Below are 23,401 nucleotides of genomic sequence, written 5' to 3'. Positions count from 1 at the left end.
GGGGAGGGGGCCCGGTTTTGGCCCGCCACCATGTGCCGGCCCCCTGGCGCCCGCAGCAGTCATTGTATATCCTGTTTCAACTCAGATCTGCGTCCAGAGGATCCAGCCGGGTCCGGCTCAGCCGCATATGTGTCAGCGAGAGAGGCGGCAGCGGGAAGCGAGGAGCTGACACAAGTCAGCTCCTTGCTTCAGCCGAATATGTGTCAGCGTCAGCGAGAGAGGCGGCAGCAGCGAAGCGAGGAGCTGACACAGGTCAGCTCGCTTCAGCCGCTGAAGTGAGGAGCTGACCTGTGTCAGCTCCTCACTTCGCCGCTGCCGCCAGCTACCCGGCAGTGTAGACGCGATGTGATGACGTCACATCGTGTCTACAACTGTGCGCCAGTAAGAGAGAGAGGCTCGCAGAGAGCAGCGGGGGAACGAAGGAGAAAGTAAGTGTAATGTGGAACGTGAAACTGGGGGCAGATGAAGGAGAGGACGGCATGACACTGGGGGCAGAGATGGAGGGACATGAATCTGGGGGCAAAGATGGAGGGAAAATTAATCTGGGGGCAGAGATGGAGAGGACATGAACCTGGGGGCAGAGATGGAGGGGATATGAATCTGGGGGCAGAGATGGAGGGGACATGAATCTGGGGGCAGAGATGGGGGGGACATGAATCTGGGGGCAGAGATGGAGGGGACATGAATCTGGGGGCAGAGATGGAGGGGACATGAATCTGGGGGCAGAGATGGAGGGGACATGAATCTGGGGGTAGAGATGTGAGGACATGAATCTGGGGGCAGAGATGGAGGGGACATTAATCTGGGGGCAGAGATGGGGGGACATTAATCTGGGGGCAGAGATGGAGGGGACATTAATCTGGGGGCAGAGATGGGGGGACATGAATCTGGGGCAGAAATGGAGGGGACATGAATCTGGGGGCAGAGATGGGGGGAGATGAATCTGGGGGCAGAGATGGAGGGGACATGAATCTGGGGGCAGAGATGGAGAGGACATGAATCTGGGGGCAGAGATGGAGAGGACATGAATCTGGGGGCAGAGATGGAGGGGACATTAATCTGGGAGCAGAGATGGGGGGACATGAATCTGGGGGCAGAGATGGAGGGGACATGAATCTGGGGGCAGAGATGGAGAGGACATGAATCTGGGGGCAGAGATGGAGGGGACATGAATCTGGGGGCAGAGATGTGAGGACATGAATCTGGGGGCAGAGATGGAGGGGACATTAATCTGGGGGCAGAGATGGGGGGACATGAATCTGGGGGCAGAGATGGGGAGGACATTAATCTGGGGGCAGAGATGGAGGGGACATTAATCTGGGGCAGAGATGGGGGGACATGAATCTGGGGGCAGAAATGGAGGGGACATGAATCTGGGGGCAGAGATGGAGGGGACATGAATCTGGGGGCAGAGATGGAGAGGACATGAATCTGGGGGCAGAGATGGAGAGGACATGAATCTGGGGGCAGAGATGGAGGGAACATGAATCTGGGGGCAGAGATGGGGGGACATGAATCTGGGGGCAGAGATGGAGGGGACATTAATCTGGGGACAGAGATGGAGGGGACATGAAAGTGGGGGCAGATGAAGGGTGTATATGAAGCTGGGCGAGAGATAGAGGGGGACATATAATTTACGGGTGACTGTAGGAGGATTATACTGTGTGCGGGCAAATGGAAAATTAATGAGTGGGCGGAGTCAACATAACAGTGGGTGGGGCTAAATTTCCCGAGGCGCGCAAAGCACGCCGCACATTTTGTCCCTCTTTTGGTTCTTCAAAAGTTGGGAGGTATGGGTACAGGGGGCAATGGAAAGATGTTAGAAGGTGGACGGGGGGGATTGTTGGGACATTGGGTGTGCGGCACTGCGGAGAGGGAACTGGGGCAATAATATATAATATATAAGTTTTTAGCTGGAGAATAATAATGATGTAGGCTATGCTACTACCATAGCAGCCTGTTTGGGGGTGGAACTTTCACGTTAAAGGAGTGTTCACATTGCGTTTTTGGCCTCCCTTGCCGGGATACATTGGTAACCAGTCACAATCAGCTCCCCACTTATCCTTGCAGGGAGAACTGCAAGCCCCCCCTTTTTTTTAATGTCCAGTTCTTCGTGCAGGGATAAGTTGACATCTGATTCTGACTGGTTACCAACGGATCCCGGCAAGGGAGGCCAAAAACACAATGTGAATAAGCCCTGAGGATTTATTAGGAGGGCTCTTATAGATGGTGTTGGCTCTCTATAGGCGCTGTCACACGTAGCAGATTGTACCTGCAAATAGAATCTGATTAAGCCTTGTAATGCTGCTAAATAAAAGGAAATGTAATACAGGATTGGTATGTCGCAAAATAAGGTAGTTTTAAAATGGCGGGGGAGGGGGGGGCCCAGACACTTAGGCTGTATGGGGCCCCAAAATTCCTGATGGCGGCCCTGGTGTAATGTATATGGGCTCAATTACTTTTGTCCATATAGTATGCATATATGTATATAAGTGGTTCAGTTTGATATAACTAAAAGAAATCAATGACCAGGTCTCGATGGTCTCCTCTAGCTCTCTATAAACAGTAAATGCTTGCTTAGTCAAGTACTGGCCGCGGTGACGTACCTTCTTGCGTTCACCTTTGAGTGGCAGCAGTCACTGGTCCAATGCGGAAGACATCAGGATAGCTCAGGAAAGACTGTATATATAAAAGTTATAGCTATAACCTGAAATATCTTGCATATTAAAATACAGGTATCTCTAAAACTTCTGCTTGCATCCCTTATTCATATACGCCACATTGGTGAATTAATGATTATTTTATAAATCTCACCCCTTTTTATTATCTTAATTATCATGACTAATTAGTGAATGCTATAAAAGCTGGATTTGATGCTGAAGAATAGCTTTGTTTTATAATAAATGGAGGGAACAAAAGCTGTGTCCTGGAAATAGAGACAGAAGGCTTACAGTAGGAGATTAACCAGAGGTGCTGCTGTCATATAGACAGTGCAGGCTGAACACTCTCTCACCTGACCATCTGGCAGGGCGCACACCGTAACCGTCCCAGTGGTCTGGTTTCCAGAGCAACATCCCCTCACTGTCCAGGGAAAGGGGAGGAGGGTCAGCAGTGGGACCCCTCCTCCTTTCTATGCATCAAGTCTGCATGTAGACCAGGTTAAAGGTTCATTTCTGGTCTCATCCCTGTGGACATTCTCTGAAAGGTAGACTTGTGGAGTATCAGTGTCTGCATATTAAAACCAGCAGGCCTGCTTATGAAGTCTCGTAACAAAGGAAAGCTGATAAAATCCTAAGGTTATTTAATATGGACTTTTGGTAGCGAATAATAGTCACGCTAGCTTGGCGCAGCTGAAAATGATCCATTATTTTGCTCTTTGACACAAAAGTGAACTCGAACCATAATGTAAGAATGTCTCAATTTCTAAAATAAGAGAAATATGCAGAAACAATGGAAAACATGCAGTATGTTTCTTATTCTATTACATTGCACTAAGAAACTATTCACCGTGTCAAATATATAATAACGTCAGACATGTTAGCATTTCATTATCGTAGTCACAAATCCACATCTTCTGCATTCATAAAGGGTTCAGGTCTCAAAAACTGCAAGAAGGAAAAAAAAAAGTATAGCTGTAAAGCGCCGATATGTGGGCAGCGTAATGAATGAGCTATGTGGCCTCTCATAACATAAATTAATAACTTGTGCTACTTTAGCTTGGGAAAAAGATGTCACCGAGATGATCTCATTGTTATGCATAAATATATTAGGCTAATCCAAGTATTGGCACTCTTCGTGCCAGTAAATGTACAACGGACTATAGGACAACATTTATGTCTAGTGAAAGACAGTGGTAATAATATAGGAAAGACTTCTTTACAGTAAGAGTAGTCAGACTCAAGAATATCTTACTATATATAAAATAATATATTATATTAAATTATGTTATATTATATAGTATAGTATTCAATAGAAAATAATAAGAGGGAGAAACGAAAAGTCAGGATAAGCTTTTATTTTATTCTCATGAGGCAAAATTGCCCCTCCCCCCTAGCCTAAAGAGCTTTGTTTGATCGGTCTGACAAAGGTTAAACCTGATGGACATGTGTCTTTTTGGCATCCAATTAAATATATAAGTGTCACTGTGTGCATTGCATTTGTTTAATGGACTAAACATGAAATGTAAGACATTCTGCACTGACCTTTTATTGTAAAAGCTTTGAAAGAATACCCATGGGGGGAAAAAGCGCATGTGGTAACTATACTACTATAAACATTTGGTGCAAACCAGAGGTGTTACAAGTACCATCAACAATGGGGCCCCACTCTACCATGACCACCTAAACAGCAAGCTCTGATCTTGAAATGTATACAGGGATTATGTACACAATGATTTTACAGTATAGGTAATGCACATAGTTATGTCACAGTACTGAGATAATGCACATAGTGATGTCACAGTACTGAGATAATGCACACTGTGATGTCACAGTACTGAGATAATGCACATAGTGATGTCACAGTACAGTCACAGATCTACTGTATGTATCAATAGAAGTCCGCACTTTTCTGTTTACATTTGCAACAAAATTTATGCTACACAGCATTGACAATATAGTTATTAACAGAGTTCGGCAGAAAGAACAGAAGAATACAGCAGGCTTGACACTTATGAAGACTGTGCGACACGAATAATGTGGTTTAGAAGTATCTAAGTTTATGACTAGAGATGAGCGAGTAATGTTCGGATCAGCCGATCTGAACATCACGCTCCATAGAAATGAGTGGATGCACCTGGTACTTCTGCTTTGACGGCGGCCGGCCGCTTAACCCCCCGCGTGCCGGCTACGTCCATTCATTTCTATGCGAGCGTGCTGTTCGGATCGGCTGATCCGAACAGTACTCGCTCATCTCTATTTATGACACATTTATGAAACAGAAAAGAATGAATATGTCGCTGATTTCTTGTGCAAAGTAGACCAAGTTTAAAGGGGTGTAAAATTATGAATTATAGCCAATTTACTTTATGTGCCATAAATTACTACCATGTGCCACATAGTTGTCTCCTCAGTACCCTAGAAATAGTTTGCATCAGCTTATTTTGTACCAAAAATTGTAGGGTTTTTGATGCGTGGGCCAAATTTCTCCTTACATCATTTATAGCTATGAAAAAATAACACCCTAGGTCTTTGTGGAAATGACCCCCCTTAGATTTCGGGTCCCACAGCAGTTATGTCTGCTACTCTGGTAGTTATACCCATGATACGAACTTTAGTAGCGAAAGTATGAAAGTTGATAATATTGTAAAATCCCATTGTCCTTGACTAGGGCAGTGTGATTTATATATTAATAGGTATATGTGTGGAATAAGCTGCATACTTCTTCATAATGATTGTTTACTTGTCAGATACAGGACATCTGGAATATCCTGAATACAAGGTTAAAACTACAATTTTTCAGCACCTCAGCCATACGGTTTATCATACTACAGTACTAGTACAGTACAGGTTCACACCTGCTTTTGGGTTTCCGGCAAACAGAAACCTAATCCACTTAAAAAGCGGTTATCCACAGAAACCCGTGGACCCCATAGATTATAATGGGGTCCGCAAGGTTTCCTGCGGTTTCCATCTGAAAAAGGCAGAGAAAAAAGTCCTGTGTGAACTTACCCTGACTTTGAGGTAGATTACACCTAAAATCATCTCCAAATTCCAGCAGAAACCAGTCTCCATTGATTCCATTGGGAGGCAGATTCTGATATTTTCAGCTGATGTTTCAACTTGGAAAAATTCAGCCCTGTCAATACACTTTTATGCTTAACTGGAAGGTAGTGAATCATGTTACAGTTAGGACTAGTTCACACGGGGGCAATGAGGCAGATTTTGACAGCAGATTTCGCCTCAAAAGCTGCCTCCATACAATGGTGGTCTATGGAGACTGCTAGGTTTTTGTTTCTCCTAGCGTTTTTTGCTGCTAGCAGAAAAAAGAAGCGACATGACCTTTCTTCAGGCACATTTCGCCTGAGGAAAGCAATAGAAGTGAATGAGAGGCAAAAAAACACGACCGAAAACCTAGCGTTTTTTTTACAGCCCATTCACTTTGGGGGAGGAGGAAACCGCCTGGCGTTTTCTGAAGCAGTTTTTACCAAAAACTGCTCCAGAAATCGTTCCAAAAAACACCTCAAGGTCAAAACACAGCTTCCTAATTAGAAAGCGTTTTTTTCGGGACCAAAATAAGCCAGGCGGTTTTTACGGTGGGCAGTGGGGCGGATTTTGGCACCGAGAGTGACGTGGGGAGCCGCGTCACTCTTGGGTCAAAACCTGCCTGCCACGACCTTCGCGATCGCGGCTTCCCCCTCCGGAGTCAGTCCGTTCATTTGAGCGGACTCAAATGAAAGGACCGCCAGCGAGCCACGTAATCCGCCTGGAGAAAGGGCAGCTCGCTTCTTTTTTCCGCTAGCGGCAACATGCCGCTAGCGGAAAAAAGAACACTAGTGGTCTCCATAGACCACCATTGTATGGAGGCGGATTTTGAGGCGAAATCCGCTGTCAAAATCTGCCTCCTTGCCCCCGTATGAACTAGCCCGGGTCTATTCACATGGAGGAAATTGGCGCTTTATTTAGCACTGAATTTTCAGCGCTGAAAAAACCTCCCATTGATTTCAATGGGTTCCACTAGCTTTTTTTTCCACTAGCGGAAAATTCTGCTAGTGGAAAAAAAAGCTAGCAGAACCCATTGAAATCAATGGGAAGCTTTTAAAGCGGCATTTTCCTCCGTGTGAATGGACCCTTAGGCTGAGGCCCCACGTTGCAGAAATGCAGTTTTTTTTATTGCAGATTTTGTTGCAGTTTTTTGAGCCAAAGCCAGGAGTGGATTGAGCAGAAGGGAGAAGTATAAGAACTTATTATATATTTCCCATTCCTTTTGTAGCCATTCTTGGCTTTGGCTCAAAAAAACGCAACAAAATCTGCAACAAAAAAAGCTGCGTTTCCACAACATGGGACTTTAACCTTAAAAGGAGGTTTTTTAGGGTATATCTAGTACATATACATAGTCTTACAGTACATGTAGAAAAGTATAATGCAGAACAATATGTGTAAATTGCCTAAAACACTTAGTGAATGAGGTGTAAAACATGTACGCCAGTTTTTTGGTGCAAAATACACCACAATTTTCATTAGTTTATTTGCCCCATTGTGGTAAGTCATTTCTTCACCATCATGTCTGCGTTTATTGATCAATTCTAAATATCAGCTGTGGGGGTAACATTGATATATTTTCTACAAGCTTCAGAAATCGCTCATTTTAGGTGATATTAGAAATCTCTGTCAGATTAGGGTCAAAGCAGTAACTTTCCAATTCCGCAATGCAACATTTCTTGTGCTTCATTCACTTAGAAGAATTATGTCTTTAGGATCTCAGTCTTGTTATATGACCTACATTCGGCTAAGCTTCAGTTCATGGACAAACACCTTGATATTGCGCTGTCTATTACCCTGTCATACTGCAGATTTCAGTGTTCCTTTATGACAATGAATTTCTTAGTCCTGAACTTGCAGAGCCATTTTGGACGACACTACCCCATCCACACTGTGTTATATTATCAGGCAGAACCTGTCGGTTTTGGTGAAAATGATTTTCTTATTGTCTGATAATTTTGTTAGGTTACATTTATAACACAGTCTGCTCTCCAGAAATACTCCTTATATTGTCCACATGGTTATCCCGGACGTATCTAGCAAATTTCATGTAAACATTCATCCTGCGCAGCAATTCGCCTTCTTCCTCTCAACAAAGTCCTTATTCACACTTTTCTTTGTATTGGGGCCGGTGAAAAATATGTCATCTATGTGCTGTGGACCTTAGGCTTGGTTCACACTAGCGCTTGTATTCCGTCCGCAAGGAGTCTGCATGGAGACCCCCCGAACAGAATACCAACGCTAATGCAAGCGCTGTGCAGTTAAGCATAATGGGCTCCATGTGCTTGCCGCGCCCTGCCCGAACAATTCAATTGTGCGGGCAGTGTGCGGCAAGCACACGGAGCCCATTATAGTCTATGGGCTCCATGTGCTTTGCAAGCACATCGCTTGCAATTGCGATTGCATTCCGTCTGGGGGAGGTCTCCATGCGGACTCCTTGCAGACGGAATACAAGCGTTAGTGTGAACCAACCCTTAGACTTTAATGGAGCTCTGTGGTCTGCAAAAAGTACTAAAATAAAACATGTCTCCTTTTTTTTCCACTTAATGTTGGTCTATGGAAAATGAACAGATATCCGTATACACCCATTAAAATAAATGGTCCTGCAAGCAATCTGTGATTTTCACGGACATGTGAATTAGGCTTTAAAGGGAACCTGTCATCAGAGCCCAGCATATCACCCCAAGCATTAAGTTGGCCGGCCATGATGGATCACTTTTGACTTATATTCTAAGGTCCCACATAGCGAGCCGCAGCCAAAGGGTGCTGCTGGAAAACCCGCAGGAGAAACGCATCATGGTTTTTCCTGAAGCGCTTCTCACATTTCTGCTGCGGATTATTTTCTGCAATGTGTGGATGGGGTTAGACAAAATCCACTTTGCAAGGACTATAAAACACTGCAAAATCACAGCATTTACGTTATGTGAAGCCCCTGGCCATAGTGGGTTTTCTTGGGATCCACTGAGGTTTACTTAGAGCTTGCAGGTGTGCAAGGACAGGTAGATTACTATAAAGGGAGTAGCTCTGTTAAACTTAGTCTGTCACTCAGATAGAGACCAGCCTGCTGCACCACATAACTACACAGAGTATGGAATTTAGGAAGTTTACTGGTAGAAATGCAGGCTGCACCACCGCAGATTAGTGCGCATATGGAAACTAAATCTTGTAAGCTGCTGTGATAATGTCTGACAGTGGAGGAGAAAGTGATACCACTTTATAGTTAGTTGGATTCCTTCCTATCACTATTATGTCAATGCACCATACTGTATATGACAATGCAGTGGACGTTACACTATTAACACTATCATTTGTGTGTAACAGTGAGGCAGATTAATACAGACTGGCATTATTAACACCACTCAGCAGGAGTCAGCAGAGGTTGCACCTCATTTATGACAAGGGGCACACCTCATAAATGAAGTTCACCCTTCTCTAGGCCATGCAACTGGAGGAAACATGTACACCAGTTCATAGCGAGCATAGCATATATTTCCTGCATCATGTATGCCAAATTTCTGGTGTAAATGATGACAATTCTAACAAATATAATAAAACATTGAGACTGAAGACAAAGGTTGTGAAAAGACAGGGTTTTAAGCACAGCGGAAAAAGTGCTGTATTCTACAGGCTCGGCAAAGTGAAGGAGACTTTGCTTAATCTCATCCACACATTGAGGAAAAAAACCCTGTGGAAAAGCTGTGGTTTCAAAATCGTTTTTTTCCACAGCATTTTTCTGCATTCACTGATAGAGTTGTTACTGTTATAGGACGCAGGGGTCTACTGGAGGTGAGGGTTTGTTTAGCAAACCACACAAGATTTCTCTTGAAACCAAACAAGATTCTCTTGTTTCATATGTTATAATAACTCACCTTAACAAGGGAAGGTGAGTAAATGTAACAGTGTTACTCACCTCCCCTAAGCTCCAGCGCAGGTCCCTGTCCTCTTCAGGCCTCTTCCAGCCTTCTGAATGACATCAGGCACAGCTGTGATTAGGCATCAACAGTCACATGGGTTATGCTGGCATCGTGACACCGCCTGACCCACATGACCACTGAGGCCAATCACAGGCTTCAGTGGTCCCTAATGTCATTCAGGAGGCCTGAAGAGAATGGGTACCCATGCTGGAGGCCAGGTGAGGTGAGTAACACTGTTTGTTATGTTTATTCATCTTCCTTGGGCCTCCACTTATTATACCATTTTAGGTTAGGATGAATCCAAAATTTTAATAAAACTCAGAATGAGAACCGGTTCGGACATCCCTAAATTACGTACTTTTTAAATTTTATTCTACTCTGGGACATTATACAGTGTGCAGGGGGCTCTATAGGGCATTCTATTATGTGGGGGCTACCTTGGGGCATTACACTGTGTGAAGGGACCACTATGAGACATTATACTGCATGGACGGCCTCTATGGGACATTATTCTGTCACTGGGATCTTTGACATGAATGAAGGGCAGAGGTTTCTGAACAGCTAAGTGGTACCCGTAATCCACCCCTGCCCAAAATCATAGAAAAAAACTGTTAGACTTTCACTCCCAGTAGGATAATGATCACATACTGATAATATCAGAGCAATGCAATATTAATAACGCTAGTAAAGTCTTAATGATCATTCACCATATGAATTAGTGCTCAGTATTTAATTAATTACGCCACTGATTACCATCAGACATGCATTAGGCTACAGTTGTCATACTGCGGAGCGCTGATAATTAATATACAGTACGACAGCCCCCCTTCTTGTATAGTCACTGGTAGTCAGGCTTGTAATAGCTAAATTGTTTGTAATGAAGAGCTATATTTTAGCACTGTGAATGGGAGACTTGCATAACATAGTGGTGGACAAGATGATTTTTGGTCAGTTTTGACCTAGATTTATGACAATTTTACACGTTGCATTTCACTGTCTGACTCTTTGCATGTTAACATGTATTAATAATTTTTATGTTGTTTTTTTGTAGATAATTTGTTTAAAAAGCATGTCGATCATAAAGCGCTGTGGAAAAGACTGCGGCAGAAACGCATTATGTTTTTTCAACAGTGCTATTTACAGAAAGTCCGCAGAGTTTTCCTCTGCGAACTTTCGGTCCCTATTACATGTATATACAGAAAATACCAGCGTTTCTGTACCAACGTTTTTTGAAATCACAGCGTTTACGTTGCGGATATTTTTCTGTAATGTGTAGATAGTATTAGCTAGAATTCCATCCACTTTGCAGGTATTATAAAATGCCACGTTTCTGCCCAGCCCAAACCTTAGCGTTTTCACAAAGTGGGGGCATTGTTAAACCTTATTTTATATGTTTTTGGTTTGATTAGATTCTGATGATGTGTCAACAAATCTGTAACAGAGTTGCAACCTCAGACTTTGTGCCTAAAATTAAAGAAGTTGTGCAGGATTAATATCAATGAGACTGAACTGAAGCATGGTCATGTGACCAAAGGACAAGATGTCAGTTCCTGAGAAACAGAAGTCAGCCACGTTTTCTAATCCTGTACTGTCCCTTTAAGTGTTTTTTTTTCTGTTTTTAGCATAAATGTAATGCGGGGATACATGAAACTGTATAAGAAAAGAATTGTCCTCGTTGCTCGCGGCAAACAATCACATCTTCTGTTTCTTATAGTGTTATTTAAACATGAAGGCTGTAATGCTATTGGTTGATTTTAGGCTAAGGCCCCATATTGCAGGCCACAGCAAAAAAAGCGATGTGGTAATAACCACGATGGCAACGCATAGAGGTTTTCCCGCAGCGCTCCTCACAGAAAGCCCACAGAGATCTGCTGCGTTTCTGCTTCTATTGTACCTATAGGGAAACCATAGATTTCATTGACATGCTGCAACAGTTTTGGAAATCACAGCGTATTTGCGGCACATGTTTTCCGCAATATGCGGATGTGATTCATGGGAATCCCATTCACTTTGTAGGAACTTTAAAACGCCATTTTTTTTTTATCTACATCAAACTATCGTGTTTACATCATGTGGGCCCTGGCCTTAGGGCCCCTTAACACGGAGTATACGCTGGCGGATTCTGAACGTGTAAACGTTCCGAATCTCCGGCATTTAAAACAGATCCCATTGCTTTCTATGGGAGCCGGCATATGTGCGCTCCCCATAGAAATGAATGGGCTGCTTTTTTCCAAAAGCACATTTACAAGACCACTCCTCTCCTTATACTGTAAAAAATGGAGAGTGATCACTACTGTGTAACTTTACATGTATGTAAATGATTTGTAGCTATCAAGTCATGTGTCTCACCAGGCCTGCTCTTTCCATCAGAAGACACAAGTATGTGCCACAACCTTAGACCATGGGTGATGCCTTCATATTCAGGTTCTGTTATATAAATGCATTGCTTAAAGGGAGCCTGTCAACAAAACTCAGCATGTCAACCCAGCCCCGCAGCTAGATAGGTTAAGGTCACCTGAATCAAACACTGGTTTCCACTTGTGTATTGCTGCCTCTGTTGCCAAGATTTCCCTGTTTTTGTCAGTATGCAAATGAACTATTTGAATGTTGCCATTTTTACAAAGAAGTAAGCCACCCATGACTCTGAGCCATCCTTTGTTCCTCCTTCCTTCCTCTGACTGACAGGACCAGGCATTGTATACCTAGTCTCACATGTCCCTGTTCTGTTCTGTTCTGTTCTGTTCTGTCACACTTATCACTGCTCATATTTTCTGCCATTCACTGTACTGCTGTTATTCCTGCCTGGCCCATTTCACATATGATAACTATGGATGATGGAAGGACATATGGACAACTGAATAAACCTTCATTCCTTTAAAGGGTGATCATAATGACTGCTTGTGACATCACTATAATTACTTTCTTCACAGGGTTGTCACAGCGTACATAGTAATCTTTTTGTGTGGATTATCCCTGTGTTATATCATAGTAGACATTATCCCTGTGCCATGACATTACTGTGTATATCATCTATGTACTGTGACATCACTGTGTATATTATCCCTGTGCCATGACATAAGTGTGTATATTATCCCTGTGCCATGACATTACTGTGTATATTATCATTGTACTGTGACATCACTGTATATATTATCATTGTACTGTGACATCACTGTGTATATTATACCTGTGCCATGACATAACTGTGTATATTATCTCTGTACTGTGACATCACTGTGTATATTATCCCTACGCCATTACATAACTGTGTATATTATCTCTGTACTGTGACATAACTGTGTATATTACCTCTGCACTGTGACATCAATGTGTTTAACCCTTTCCCGCCAATGGCATTTTTTGTTTTTTTCGTTTTTGACTCCCCTCCTTCTAAGCCCCATAACTTTTTTATTTCTCCGCTCCCAGAGCCATATGAGGTCTTAATTTTTGCGGGACAAATTTTTCTTCCTGATGCCACCATTAATTATTCTATATAATGTACTGGGAAGCAGGAAAAAACATCAGAATGGTGCTCCCGGGCGATCGCCATAGTTACAGACCCGACATGCGCCGTACTATTACGGATCATGTCGGGAAGGGGTTAATATCTCTGTGCTGTAATACATATATGTGAATTATCCTGGTACTGTAACATCACTGCGTGAATTATCTGTACTGTAATATCACTATGTGTAAAGGAGACTACAATAATCATACATTTTTCAAGTTCTGAACTTGCATCTTAAGATGGTTATGGTAGAATAGGGCTCTATTATAAGTTTTTATTATGGGGCTTCATTGTTATTGGTTATACCCATGAATCAAATAGTGGTCGAGTGTATGTTCTGCCCCTCAATTCATCTTTATAGAATTGGCAAAGATAACTGAGCACTGTAATTGTTATCACTTTGCCAATTACATAGAGAGTGGACATGGAGTGGCAGGATGCTTTTTTGCTGTTCAGCTCATTAATGGGAGTCCCAGTGTTTGGACAAGGGACTTCAATCTGGGGGACAGGCAATAAGTACAAAACACAATACAGCAAAACTATGCTGTATGAGCCCCACATATGCGTGAATAGCCTTTATAAAGGCTATTCAGGCACCGCTAAAGTTATTTTACCCCCTCCCCCCTTTAGAATAAAACCATAAAAACATATATGCAAATTACACTTATCATGCATGGTGGGCGGTGATGCACGGTCCGACGTCTTCTGGCACGCCTTCCTCTTCTTTCTTCTTCTTTTGGTGATGCCCTCCGGTCCTGGCTCTTCCCCGACTTCATCGTCCTCTTCTTCCGGCGGGATTGGTTCAAATTTGGCGCGTGCGCAGTATCGCTTGCCTCAAGGATGCAAGCGTACTGCCATTGAGAAAAATGGAGCTGGAGCGTGCGCAGTAGCGCTCTGGAGGGAGCGCTACTGCTCACGCGTCGGATTTGAACCAATCCCGCCAGAAGAAGAGGATGATGAAGCCGGGGAAGAGCCAGGACCGGAGGGCGTCGCCGAAAGAAGAAGAAAGAAGAGGAAGGCGTGCCAGAAGATGACGTCGGACCGTGCATCACTGCCCACTGTGCACAATAAGTATAATTTGCATATATGTTTTTATGGTTTTATTTTAAAACAGGGGGGAGGTTAAAGTAACATTAGCGGTGCCTGAATAGCCTTTTTAAAGGCTATTCATGCATATGTGGGGCTCATACAGCATAATTTTGCTGATAGAGCCCATTTTAGTTCCTAATATGTTGGAAATTCTAGCATGTTTTCCATTCCAAATAGTGACTTGTCTTATTTTCATTTCTCTCTTGTAGGTTCGAGCCAGTGCCATTGCTCAGGATGCAGATCAGAACTATGACTATGCCAGCAACAGTGTAATACTCCATTTAGATGTGGGGGATGAGGTCTATGTAAAGTTGGATGGTGGCAAAGTGCATGGTGGAAACACCAACAAATACAGTACCTTCTCTGGATTCATCATCTATCCTGACTGAGGACTAGGAACAGTTGTAAACTCTATCCTCATGAACCCTTTCCTTGCCAGAAACTTGCAGAGCATTGCTCCAGTAACCCTTCACCTGCAAGACGTACAGTGTTGCTCCATATTACTTTTCTTCAGTGGTGATCTGCAAGACATATCTTAACCCTTTTTCCGCTAGAAATGGCTGCTATGCCCAACAACACCGGTGACTGATCTAGCAAAGGATAGGTTAAAAAAAGAATTTCCCATCATCTGAGTGACCAGAGAGTCTTCTATCAGGTGGCCAGAGACCACGACTTATATTTTCTGATCTGCAGAACCTATTTATATTTGCTGGTTACCAGGCTCTCATCTTGGAGATCATGAATAAGTCAGTGTCTCATCTTTTTGTTGTCTTAGCAGGATATGGGAGCATGGGGGGACTAAACCGGGGGCAAATATCTCATATGATTAAGGTGAACCATCTGTGTGCATGTGTGTAATAAATTGTGCGTCACCATGTATTAATATGCAGAAAACATAATTGTGAACATATGATTGACGGCCCCTTTATGTGAAACAATGTAGCAACTACCAGCTGATGGAGTATATTTTGCTTAGACCCTTAAAGTCCACTACGTTTTACAAGCTTTCATAGCTCCTCGGAAAATTCATTCTGGACAAATATCTAATATCTAACAGTCCAAAAATGTGTATAACTACAATATGCCATCAAGGTTGTATGCTTGTGACTGAGGAAAATGTGTTTCTGCTTCACCAAGTTTTCAGAGCATAGTTTAGTCCATCGTGACTCATATCTGCATCAGACACCCCTTCTCTAAGAAAAGCTTCCTCTCCTTCTTGCCCTCATACTGTACATGAGCCAAAGTATTTAACATCTGACCATCATTGTGCCAGTAAAGGCAAGGTGCAAAAGCAACATTGTCCATTTCCAAGTGTGTGTCAGCCTCAAACTCTACTTCTACAGCAGATAAAAAGCAAAACCCAAATGTGCTACATAAAAAAAATATGCTTGTATGTGTGAAGGGAAAAAATGAGCATAATGTGCAGAATGGAACCTGAAGACCTAGTCCGACTCCTAGGTGAGATCGAGGAGGGGTATGCACTGTGTTGTATTGGTTCTGGTTCTGAAGATAGTGCTCTGGCTGTGCATGCTGCTGGGTTCAAGCCTCCACCTCTCTGTCCCATGTCTCTGTGTTGTGCAGCGTGAAATATTGGAGTGTTTTGTACTACTAATAATAAAACACACGTGATTCCAAACCATCTATGAGGAGTTAATGTGTCTGAGCTCAAACACTTGCCATGTAATGAAAGAAAAAAATAAACCATTTTGTTTATCTTATATCTTCATTCTTCATTTATTTCACTATGTCCAACTTCTTTTGTTCTTCACTTTCTTAGGGTACATGCATTACACAAGGCATGAAATTAAGAATATGCAGGGTAGTGCACGAAGTACTATAGTCTACAACAAATAAAAGATGTATGCAAACAGTAGTGTCTCACAAAGGTGGGAACTACACTAATCTTTACATGGAACCTAAAATATGAATGGATGTCAGAAAACTGATCAGAATTGTAAAGGCCACTATCTAAGTGTTTCATCAGTCTAGCTGCTGTCTTTTCATCCCACTTCCTGTATTTCTCCTCCCTCCCCTCCATCTTGCTAAACAGGCTGGAGAAGTCTCACAATACATATACAGATCAGATAATATGCAGATGCTTGTACAGAATGGACTCAGTGTTATCTATGTATTTACATAGAGATAACAGACTCGGATTTATCAGCAAACTGCAATTAGCTGAATGATTCTCCTGTCCGCAGTAAGTAACATCACTTCTCTTATAGGTCCATGGTTATAGCAATGCTGAGGAATAAAGTCACTAATCAGAAGAACAGAGTAGAATTTCTAAAGCAATATATTTAGGGAAAGTCTTCAATTTACAAAAACTACCAGTATAGATAGGCTCCTTGAGATGGGACAACCCCTTTAACTTGCTGATTTGAGTAGGATTGGCCCATTATCTAATGTATATTGAAGACTCCTGACTCTGGGGAAAGATCTTTCAGGCATTGCAATGTTCAATCCTTTTCACCAAGGAGATAAAAGCCACTAATGGTATCTGGTAGCAGATTATGCCCCTCTCCCCAAATAAAACTCAGCCAGACTTAACCAGGCCAAGCATTCATTTGTATAGGGAGGAAGAGAAGAGCTCCTCAAAACAGAGAGACATCTGCGCAACAGAGAGACTGTTTTTTTACACAACACAGCTGTGTTATCAGGAATTACTCTCCAGTCTTTTCCTAGCAGAAATTAGTACTTGGCCTCATATTTCTGTCTCTCACCTCTTCTTCTCCTACCCCTCCCCTTTCCATAGACTTCAATGTAATATGACACTGCTTTTGTACAAAGTATGAACTGAAATCAAGAAGTACAGGACACGGGCACTTTTCTTTAGTGAAGTATATTGCATAGTTTGTTCCTTTTACTTGCACTTTTAATTTCTAAAAGAATTTTTTTTTTTATATATATATATATATATAAGTGGAGAACCTTGGTTTTGGTTAATAAATTATTTTGTGGTATGGTGATATGTGTGCCATATACACTCACCGGCCACTTTATTAGGTACACCTGTCCAACTGCTCGTTAATACTTAATTTCTAATCAGCCAATCACATGGCAGCAACTCAGTGCATTTAGGCATGTAGACATGGTCAAGACAATATCCTGCAGTTCAAACCGAGCATCAGTATGGGGAAGAAAGGTGATTTGAGTGCCTTTGAACGTGGCATGGTTGTTGGTGCCAGAAGGGCTGGTCTGAGTATTTCAGAAACTGCTGATCTACTGGGATTTTCACGCACAACCATCTCTAGGGTTTACAGAGAATGGTCCGAAAAAGAAAAAACATCCAGTGAGCAGCAGTTCTGTGGGCGGAAATGCGTTGTTGATGCCAGAGGTCAGAGGAGAATGGCCAGACTGGTTCGAGCTGATAGAAAGGCAACAGTGACTCAAATAGCCACCCGTTACAACCAAGGTAGCCAGAAGAGCATCTCTGAACGCACAGTACGTCGAACTTTGAGGCAGATGGGCTACAGCAGCAGAAGACCACACCGGGTGCCACTCCTTTCAGCTAAGAACAGGAAACTGAGGCTACAATTTGCACAAGCTCATCGAAATTGGACAATTGAAGATTGGAAAAACGTTGCCTGGTCTGATGAGTCTCGATTTCTGCTGCGACATTCGGATGGTAGGGTCAGAATTTGGCGTCAACAACATAAAAGCATGGATCCATCCTGCCTTGTATCAACGGTTCAGGCTGGTGGTGGTGATGTCATGGTGTGGGGAATATTTTCTTGGCACTCTTTGGGCCCCTTGGTACCAATTGAGCATCGTTGCAACGCCAAAGCCTACCTGAGTATTGTTGCTGACCATGTCCATCCCTTTATGACCACAATGTACCCAACATCTGATGGCTACTTTCAACAGGATAATGCGCCATGTCATAAAGCTGGAATCATCTTAGACTGGTTTCTTGAACATGACAATGAGTTCACTGTACTCCAATGGCCTCCACAGTCACCAGATCTCAATCCAATAGAGCATCTTTGGGATGTGGTGGAACGGGAGATTCGCATCATGGATGTGCAGCCGACAAATCTGCGGCAACTGTGTGATGCCATCATGTCAATATGGACCAAAATCTCTGAGGAATGCTTCCAGCACCTTGTTGAATCTATGCCACGAAGAATTGAGGCAGTTCTGAAGGCAAAAGGGGGTCCAACCCGTTACTAGCATGGTGTACCTAATAAAGTGGCCGGTGAGTGTATGTCAGCTGAAGAAACTCAAACCAAACTTGGACCCAACTGAAAGGGGTTCTTATAGTTTTGAAGAATTATCGTAGGATTATTCCCTGGATGTATTGTTCACTTACCTATGAAGCTGTAAACTACAGTCCTAAATATTGATCCTCAACTAATGATACCTACATTCTATCATGAAGTATCTGTCTATCAGGATAAAAATGTGAAAAACAGACAGTTTGACAGAATCTGTTTCACATACTGTGGTCATCTCGGTCACAAGATTTCTTCAATGTCTGCAAGAAATGGAACATCTCAGGTTGAATTCTGTCTTAACCATCTGTACACCACAGTCACAATTTACTGTCACTATTTTCATATCTCTTACCTGTGTTACATGTAATGATCTACAAATAGATTAATAAACACATTTTGACATACGGTACTTTGTTTTACTGTCGCTATCCTGTTTCCCATGCTCAGCTGTATATATAAGATATCTTACATAACACATGAACAAGTTCTTTCATTCACTGTATGTCAAAGGGGTTCTCTGGGACTAGAACATTGATGGCCTAATATTAGAAGAGGATGTCAATTTTTGATCAGTGGGGATCCCTGTGAATCATCATATTGAAAGGGTCATGACTTTTGTATAATGGGTTTTGAAAAATGTAAGATCAGTGGAAACAAATATTTTTCTGTTTCTTGTATCATAGTCATTTAAAGAGGATCTGTCAAGTCCTCTGACTGTACATGCCCATAGACTGGCAACGCTGCCTTAACGTCCTAGTTGTCATTATTATCTTGTGTAGCAAAATAATAATAGAATGATAGAAACTTACTGTCAAGTCAGCAGTGGAGGCAGCCGACTTGGTATTACAAGACATTACAAGAGTACTATAAGTTAGGTAATCCCTATTATTGACAGCACACTTCTATTAGTGGCTGGAGTCTTTGCAACTGGGTAAACTATGGAAAATAATAGAAGAGGGGAATCCACAGTCTATGGGTATAAAAGTATCAAAAACTCCAGTCCGGTAACCATACATTCAATTAAAATAAGTCTATGCAAATTGATATTGAAAAACACAAGCTATAATAGCAATAATAATATAACAGCATTCCTCCCCACTCACACTGTACTGTGTGATAGGCGCTGCTTTGAAGAAGGACGTACGTGACTGACTGTCAGGAACGCCCATCTGACTGTGAAGAGCTACTGTCGGCTTTCCAGCAGTATATAGAACTGCCTGTGCCCTGGACCATGAAAGGTCCTCTTTAACAAACAATATAGTATATTGGAAAACAGTATAAAGGTTTTCCCTCATTACATGTATTTTCACGTCTGTGCACATTCACCAAATTAACGCTACTTGAAGCCTATAAGGCGGCCTACTAAAAAATAACATGAAGTTCCTCCTTTTCTTTTAAGAAGTGTTTTTTTCTAGAAATGCTACTATATGTGTACCACATAAAGACTCTTCTCACAATAACATGAACTTCTGTTTAGTAGCAGACATGGACGCCTCAGATCAGAAGACATTGGACTGGTAACAATGTATATCAATTACATTATTAGATCCAACTACAAGAAATACATGAAGAAGAAACTAAAAGGTTAGTCAAACTGCAGATGCAAACAGAATATACCATTAGTAACTGGAGCTAAGAGAAGAAAGAAAATGTAAGGGACAAGACAATCTGAAAAGCAGCCATGGGACCATTGATGGACAAGTGCGGTCACATTACTGTCATGTCTATCAGAGATAGCCATGCTATGTACTCCGATACTTCTAGCGTGTGGCCAGCCACTCTTAACCTACAGGGCTAAAAGGGATCTCGTTCAAGTAATAGGTGGGATCCCACCAGTTGATGTTCCATCTCAATACCCCTTTAACTGCAGTGTTCATGTTATTGTAAAGGCCTTTATGCTTCTTCTTTATTGGTTCTATTGGTTGTGTCCTTTCCAATATGGCAGTGGGAAAGTATGGCACTAAGCAACATGGCAGGGAATGACACAGCAGTAAGCTATGACAAAATTGAAGAGCATAGGCATAGAGACATTATATAACTATAATAAGACACGATATAAGACCTGCCAATGTGTGTGTGGTTGGAGGTTTCCTGAGAACCAACTATTGTGCCCTTTATCGTCTTGCCACAGTATAGTCAGTCCATCATCCATTATACTCAAAGATGGAGTAATGTGAGTATAGCCCTGCTGTGTCTGATAAATGAAATTGCACAGAATATCAGAAATGTTAACTTTCATTTATGAGATTTTTAGAAAAGCTGATACGTAGAAAATACTAGCTTTCTCTTTAACAAACCACATATCTTCCCATCAGTGTGTAATATTCTTAGTCTAAGGCTCCTTCAGAACGTCATGTACCTCTCGACTGACATCAGGGATGACTTGGAGATATCCAGACAACTGTCACAAAGGGAGTTGAAGTGAGGAGAAAAAATAACATGTTTGTGCGCCACATAATCCAACCGAGAGGTTTTCTGTCCAGCAAAAGATGTGGGTTTAAGTTGTTATCTCTATTTAACAATGGTGAAATTGTGAATTTATAGTCTATGACACAATGGGGTCAACTGGGAGCTTCAGCTGAGGTTAGCCCACTTGCTATGATTCCCCATTAACTCCTACATAATAATTTTGTATGTAGCATACTCTGACTCTATTCCAGGGATTTTGTCATTCCAGGGAACTAAAGTGTACCAGCTTATAAAGAACTAGCAAACTGGCAAATGGCCCCTGAAAACATGTTATTATATATTAGTCATAGACGAGGACTGCCTGGAGGAATTGCGCCTGATGAGGAGGCCATAGCCCCCTGTGACTGGTTATTGCCCTACAGATGGGAATACTGTAGTGATGTTAAACAAGACAATCTACGACTACTGAAGACAGAAGGATGCTGTAGGCGAACCCGTCCTAGACTTGGCTGCACCGTAAGTGGTTTTCTTCTTTGATGCTGAAAATGTAGATGACTTTAGGAAAATGGCTTTGAGGGAATGACAGGACGAGTCTCTAAAGTAACAGTTCATTTTCCTGGTAGAAAGTGGCAGCGTGATAAGTTTTTGTAGCATCCGTGGAGGGATGTTGCATATTTTCTGTCTACAGCTTTATCATCAAGAATTTGCTTGTTTTTGGCAGCGCCATGTGAAATAGCAGCAGTACCAAAAAAAATGAAAGAAGCAGAAAGTATATTACATTACAATTTAGGTGCAACATTATGTATGGGGATATCTGTAATCTTTTGTCACAATGGATATGTTGGATTATGGGTCAATAGATGGTTTAAGTAGGATTGTATACATTACTTTTGAATAAAATGAATTTAAATCAATTTAACTCAGCATATTGCCCCAATATCCGAATATCCCTTTAATTAAAGGGATTGTACAGCAGGATAGAAATATTTAGAAAAGGCTCAGAATGTGTAAAATAAAATAAAATATGCAATACTCAACACGTCCCAAAATTGTTAAACTTGTTCATTTTAGCTGCTAATTTAAGCAATCCTTTTCAATATAGATTTATTAGAGGAAGAAAAAAGGCAGAGGAAAATGCAGCCGGGCCCCTTCACACGGCGTAAGCGCTCGGCTCGTTCCGAGCCGTACACGCGAACGCTTCTAAACACTTCCCATTCACTTCAATGGGAGCGCGCGTAAAGCCGGCTTTACGAGCGCTCCCATTGAAGTGACTGGGAAGAGTTTAGAAGCGCTCATGTGTACTGCTCGGAATGAGCCGAGCACTTACGCCGTGTGAAGGGGCCCGAGTAAAATACTGCAGGAAAAAAATGCATTTTTCGCAAACATCGGGGACTAGAGAAACAAATCCAACTGTGCTGGAATCAGTGAAGTAGTGCCTACTAACAGATAGGAATAGGAATTGGCAGAAGTGATGGAAGGTCCTCTGGTGGAAGGTTCAATAGGAGCAGAGCTACTTCTGACTGTATACACTGTATACAGCTTACATTAACCAGATCAGCTGATCGGTGCAGAGTCTGCACGTCAGACCCCCATTGATCAGATACTGATGACTTATCATGTGGATAGGTCATTAGTTTCCACACCACATAGTGTCTGGAACAACACATGGGGTCTCATGCCATTAAGGACATGTTTCCCCTATTCACCGTTGGAGATTGTGTGAATATTTGCTTATTTTAATGCAGTTGGAGATTGTCTAATATTTTTTATTATTTTGCCAAATAGTATAACCCCAAAGAAAAGAATTGCCTGGATGCCCAGGAAAAGAAGCAGGGGTAAGGTATTGTGTGAATTTTGTCTTCAGCTTGCAGCTTGCAGTTTGCAATAAAGGACATTTAAGTGTTGACCTAGTCAGGAAACAGCCAGCTCTTACCTGAAACAAAATTGTGGCACTGTTACAAAAACATGTGAATGAGGTATCCATCAACTAAAAGGCTATTTCTGTTGTGTAGATTGAGCATAAAGTATTATCAGCATAAAGTATCAGCAAAAGTATCCACCATTGGACCACCGCTGTATATCTCTTTAAAGGGTTATTCCCATTAACATACCGTAATCATATCTATATTTGTAAATAATTAAAAGTTAAAAAATTTTGCAAATACAAGTAGTTAGAAATTTTTCATAATTTTAAAGATTTTCTCGTATCATCTTAGTGGTGAGAGTCTCTTGTCTAGATTGGTTGCTATTGGATATGACCATAAATGCAGAAGCTTTCTATGGTCTGGGACTTGTCAAAAACCCAGCTATGACTTTCTTATTGTAGCTGGGTTATCAGGCAGGGACACTACATGTATCAGAAGATATCCCGGCCACAATAAGGAAATCTTGGCTCATTTTTTTACCTCAGAAAGGTCCTGCATACATGGTCATATCCACTGGCAACCGATCAAGAAAATAGACTGTGACCACAAGGTATTTAGAGAAAATCTTTAAAACTCTGCCAAATTTTTAATTACTTATATTTGCAAAAATGGTTAACTTTTAATTGTCTACAAATTTAAA

General features: G+C 42.0%; 1 protein-coding gene across 1 annotated transcript in view; it reads left to right on the top strand.

Moving 5' to 3' along the window:
- The window catches only part of C1QL4 (complement C1q like 4), a 46,627-nt gene extending 30,739 nt beyond the window's left edge, over positions 1-15,888 (top strand). The window contains exon 2 of the mRNA XM_075265572.1: positions 14,420-15,888. Coding sequence (XP_075121673.1) covers positions 14,420-14,599 — 180 coding nt within the window. The 3' untranslated portion in view covers positions 14,600-15,888. The remainder of the gene's footprint in view (positions 1-14,419) is intronic.
- The last annotated feature ends 7,513 nt before the right edge of the window (positions 15,889-23,401 follow it).

The sequence above is a fragment of the Leptodactylus fuscus genome, chromosome 2 (assembly GCF_031893055.1).
Source record: "Leptodactylus fuscus isolate aLepFus1 chromosome 2, aLepFus1.hap2, whole genome shotgun sequence".
NCBI lineage: Eukaryota > Metazoa > Chordata > Amphibia > Anura > Leptodactylidae > Leptodactylus > Leptodactylus fuscus.
The sequence above is the reverse complement of the archived record's forward strand: the minus strand, read 5'-3'. Positions and strand labels throughout refer to the sequence as shown.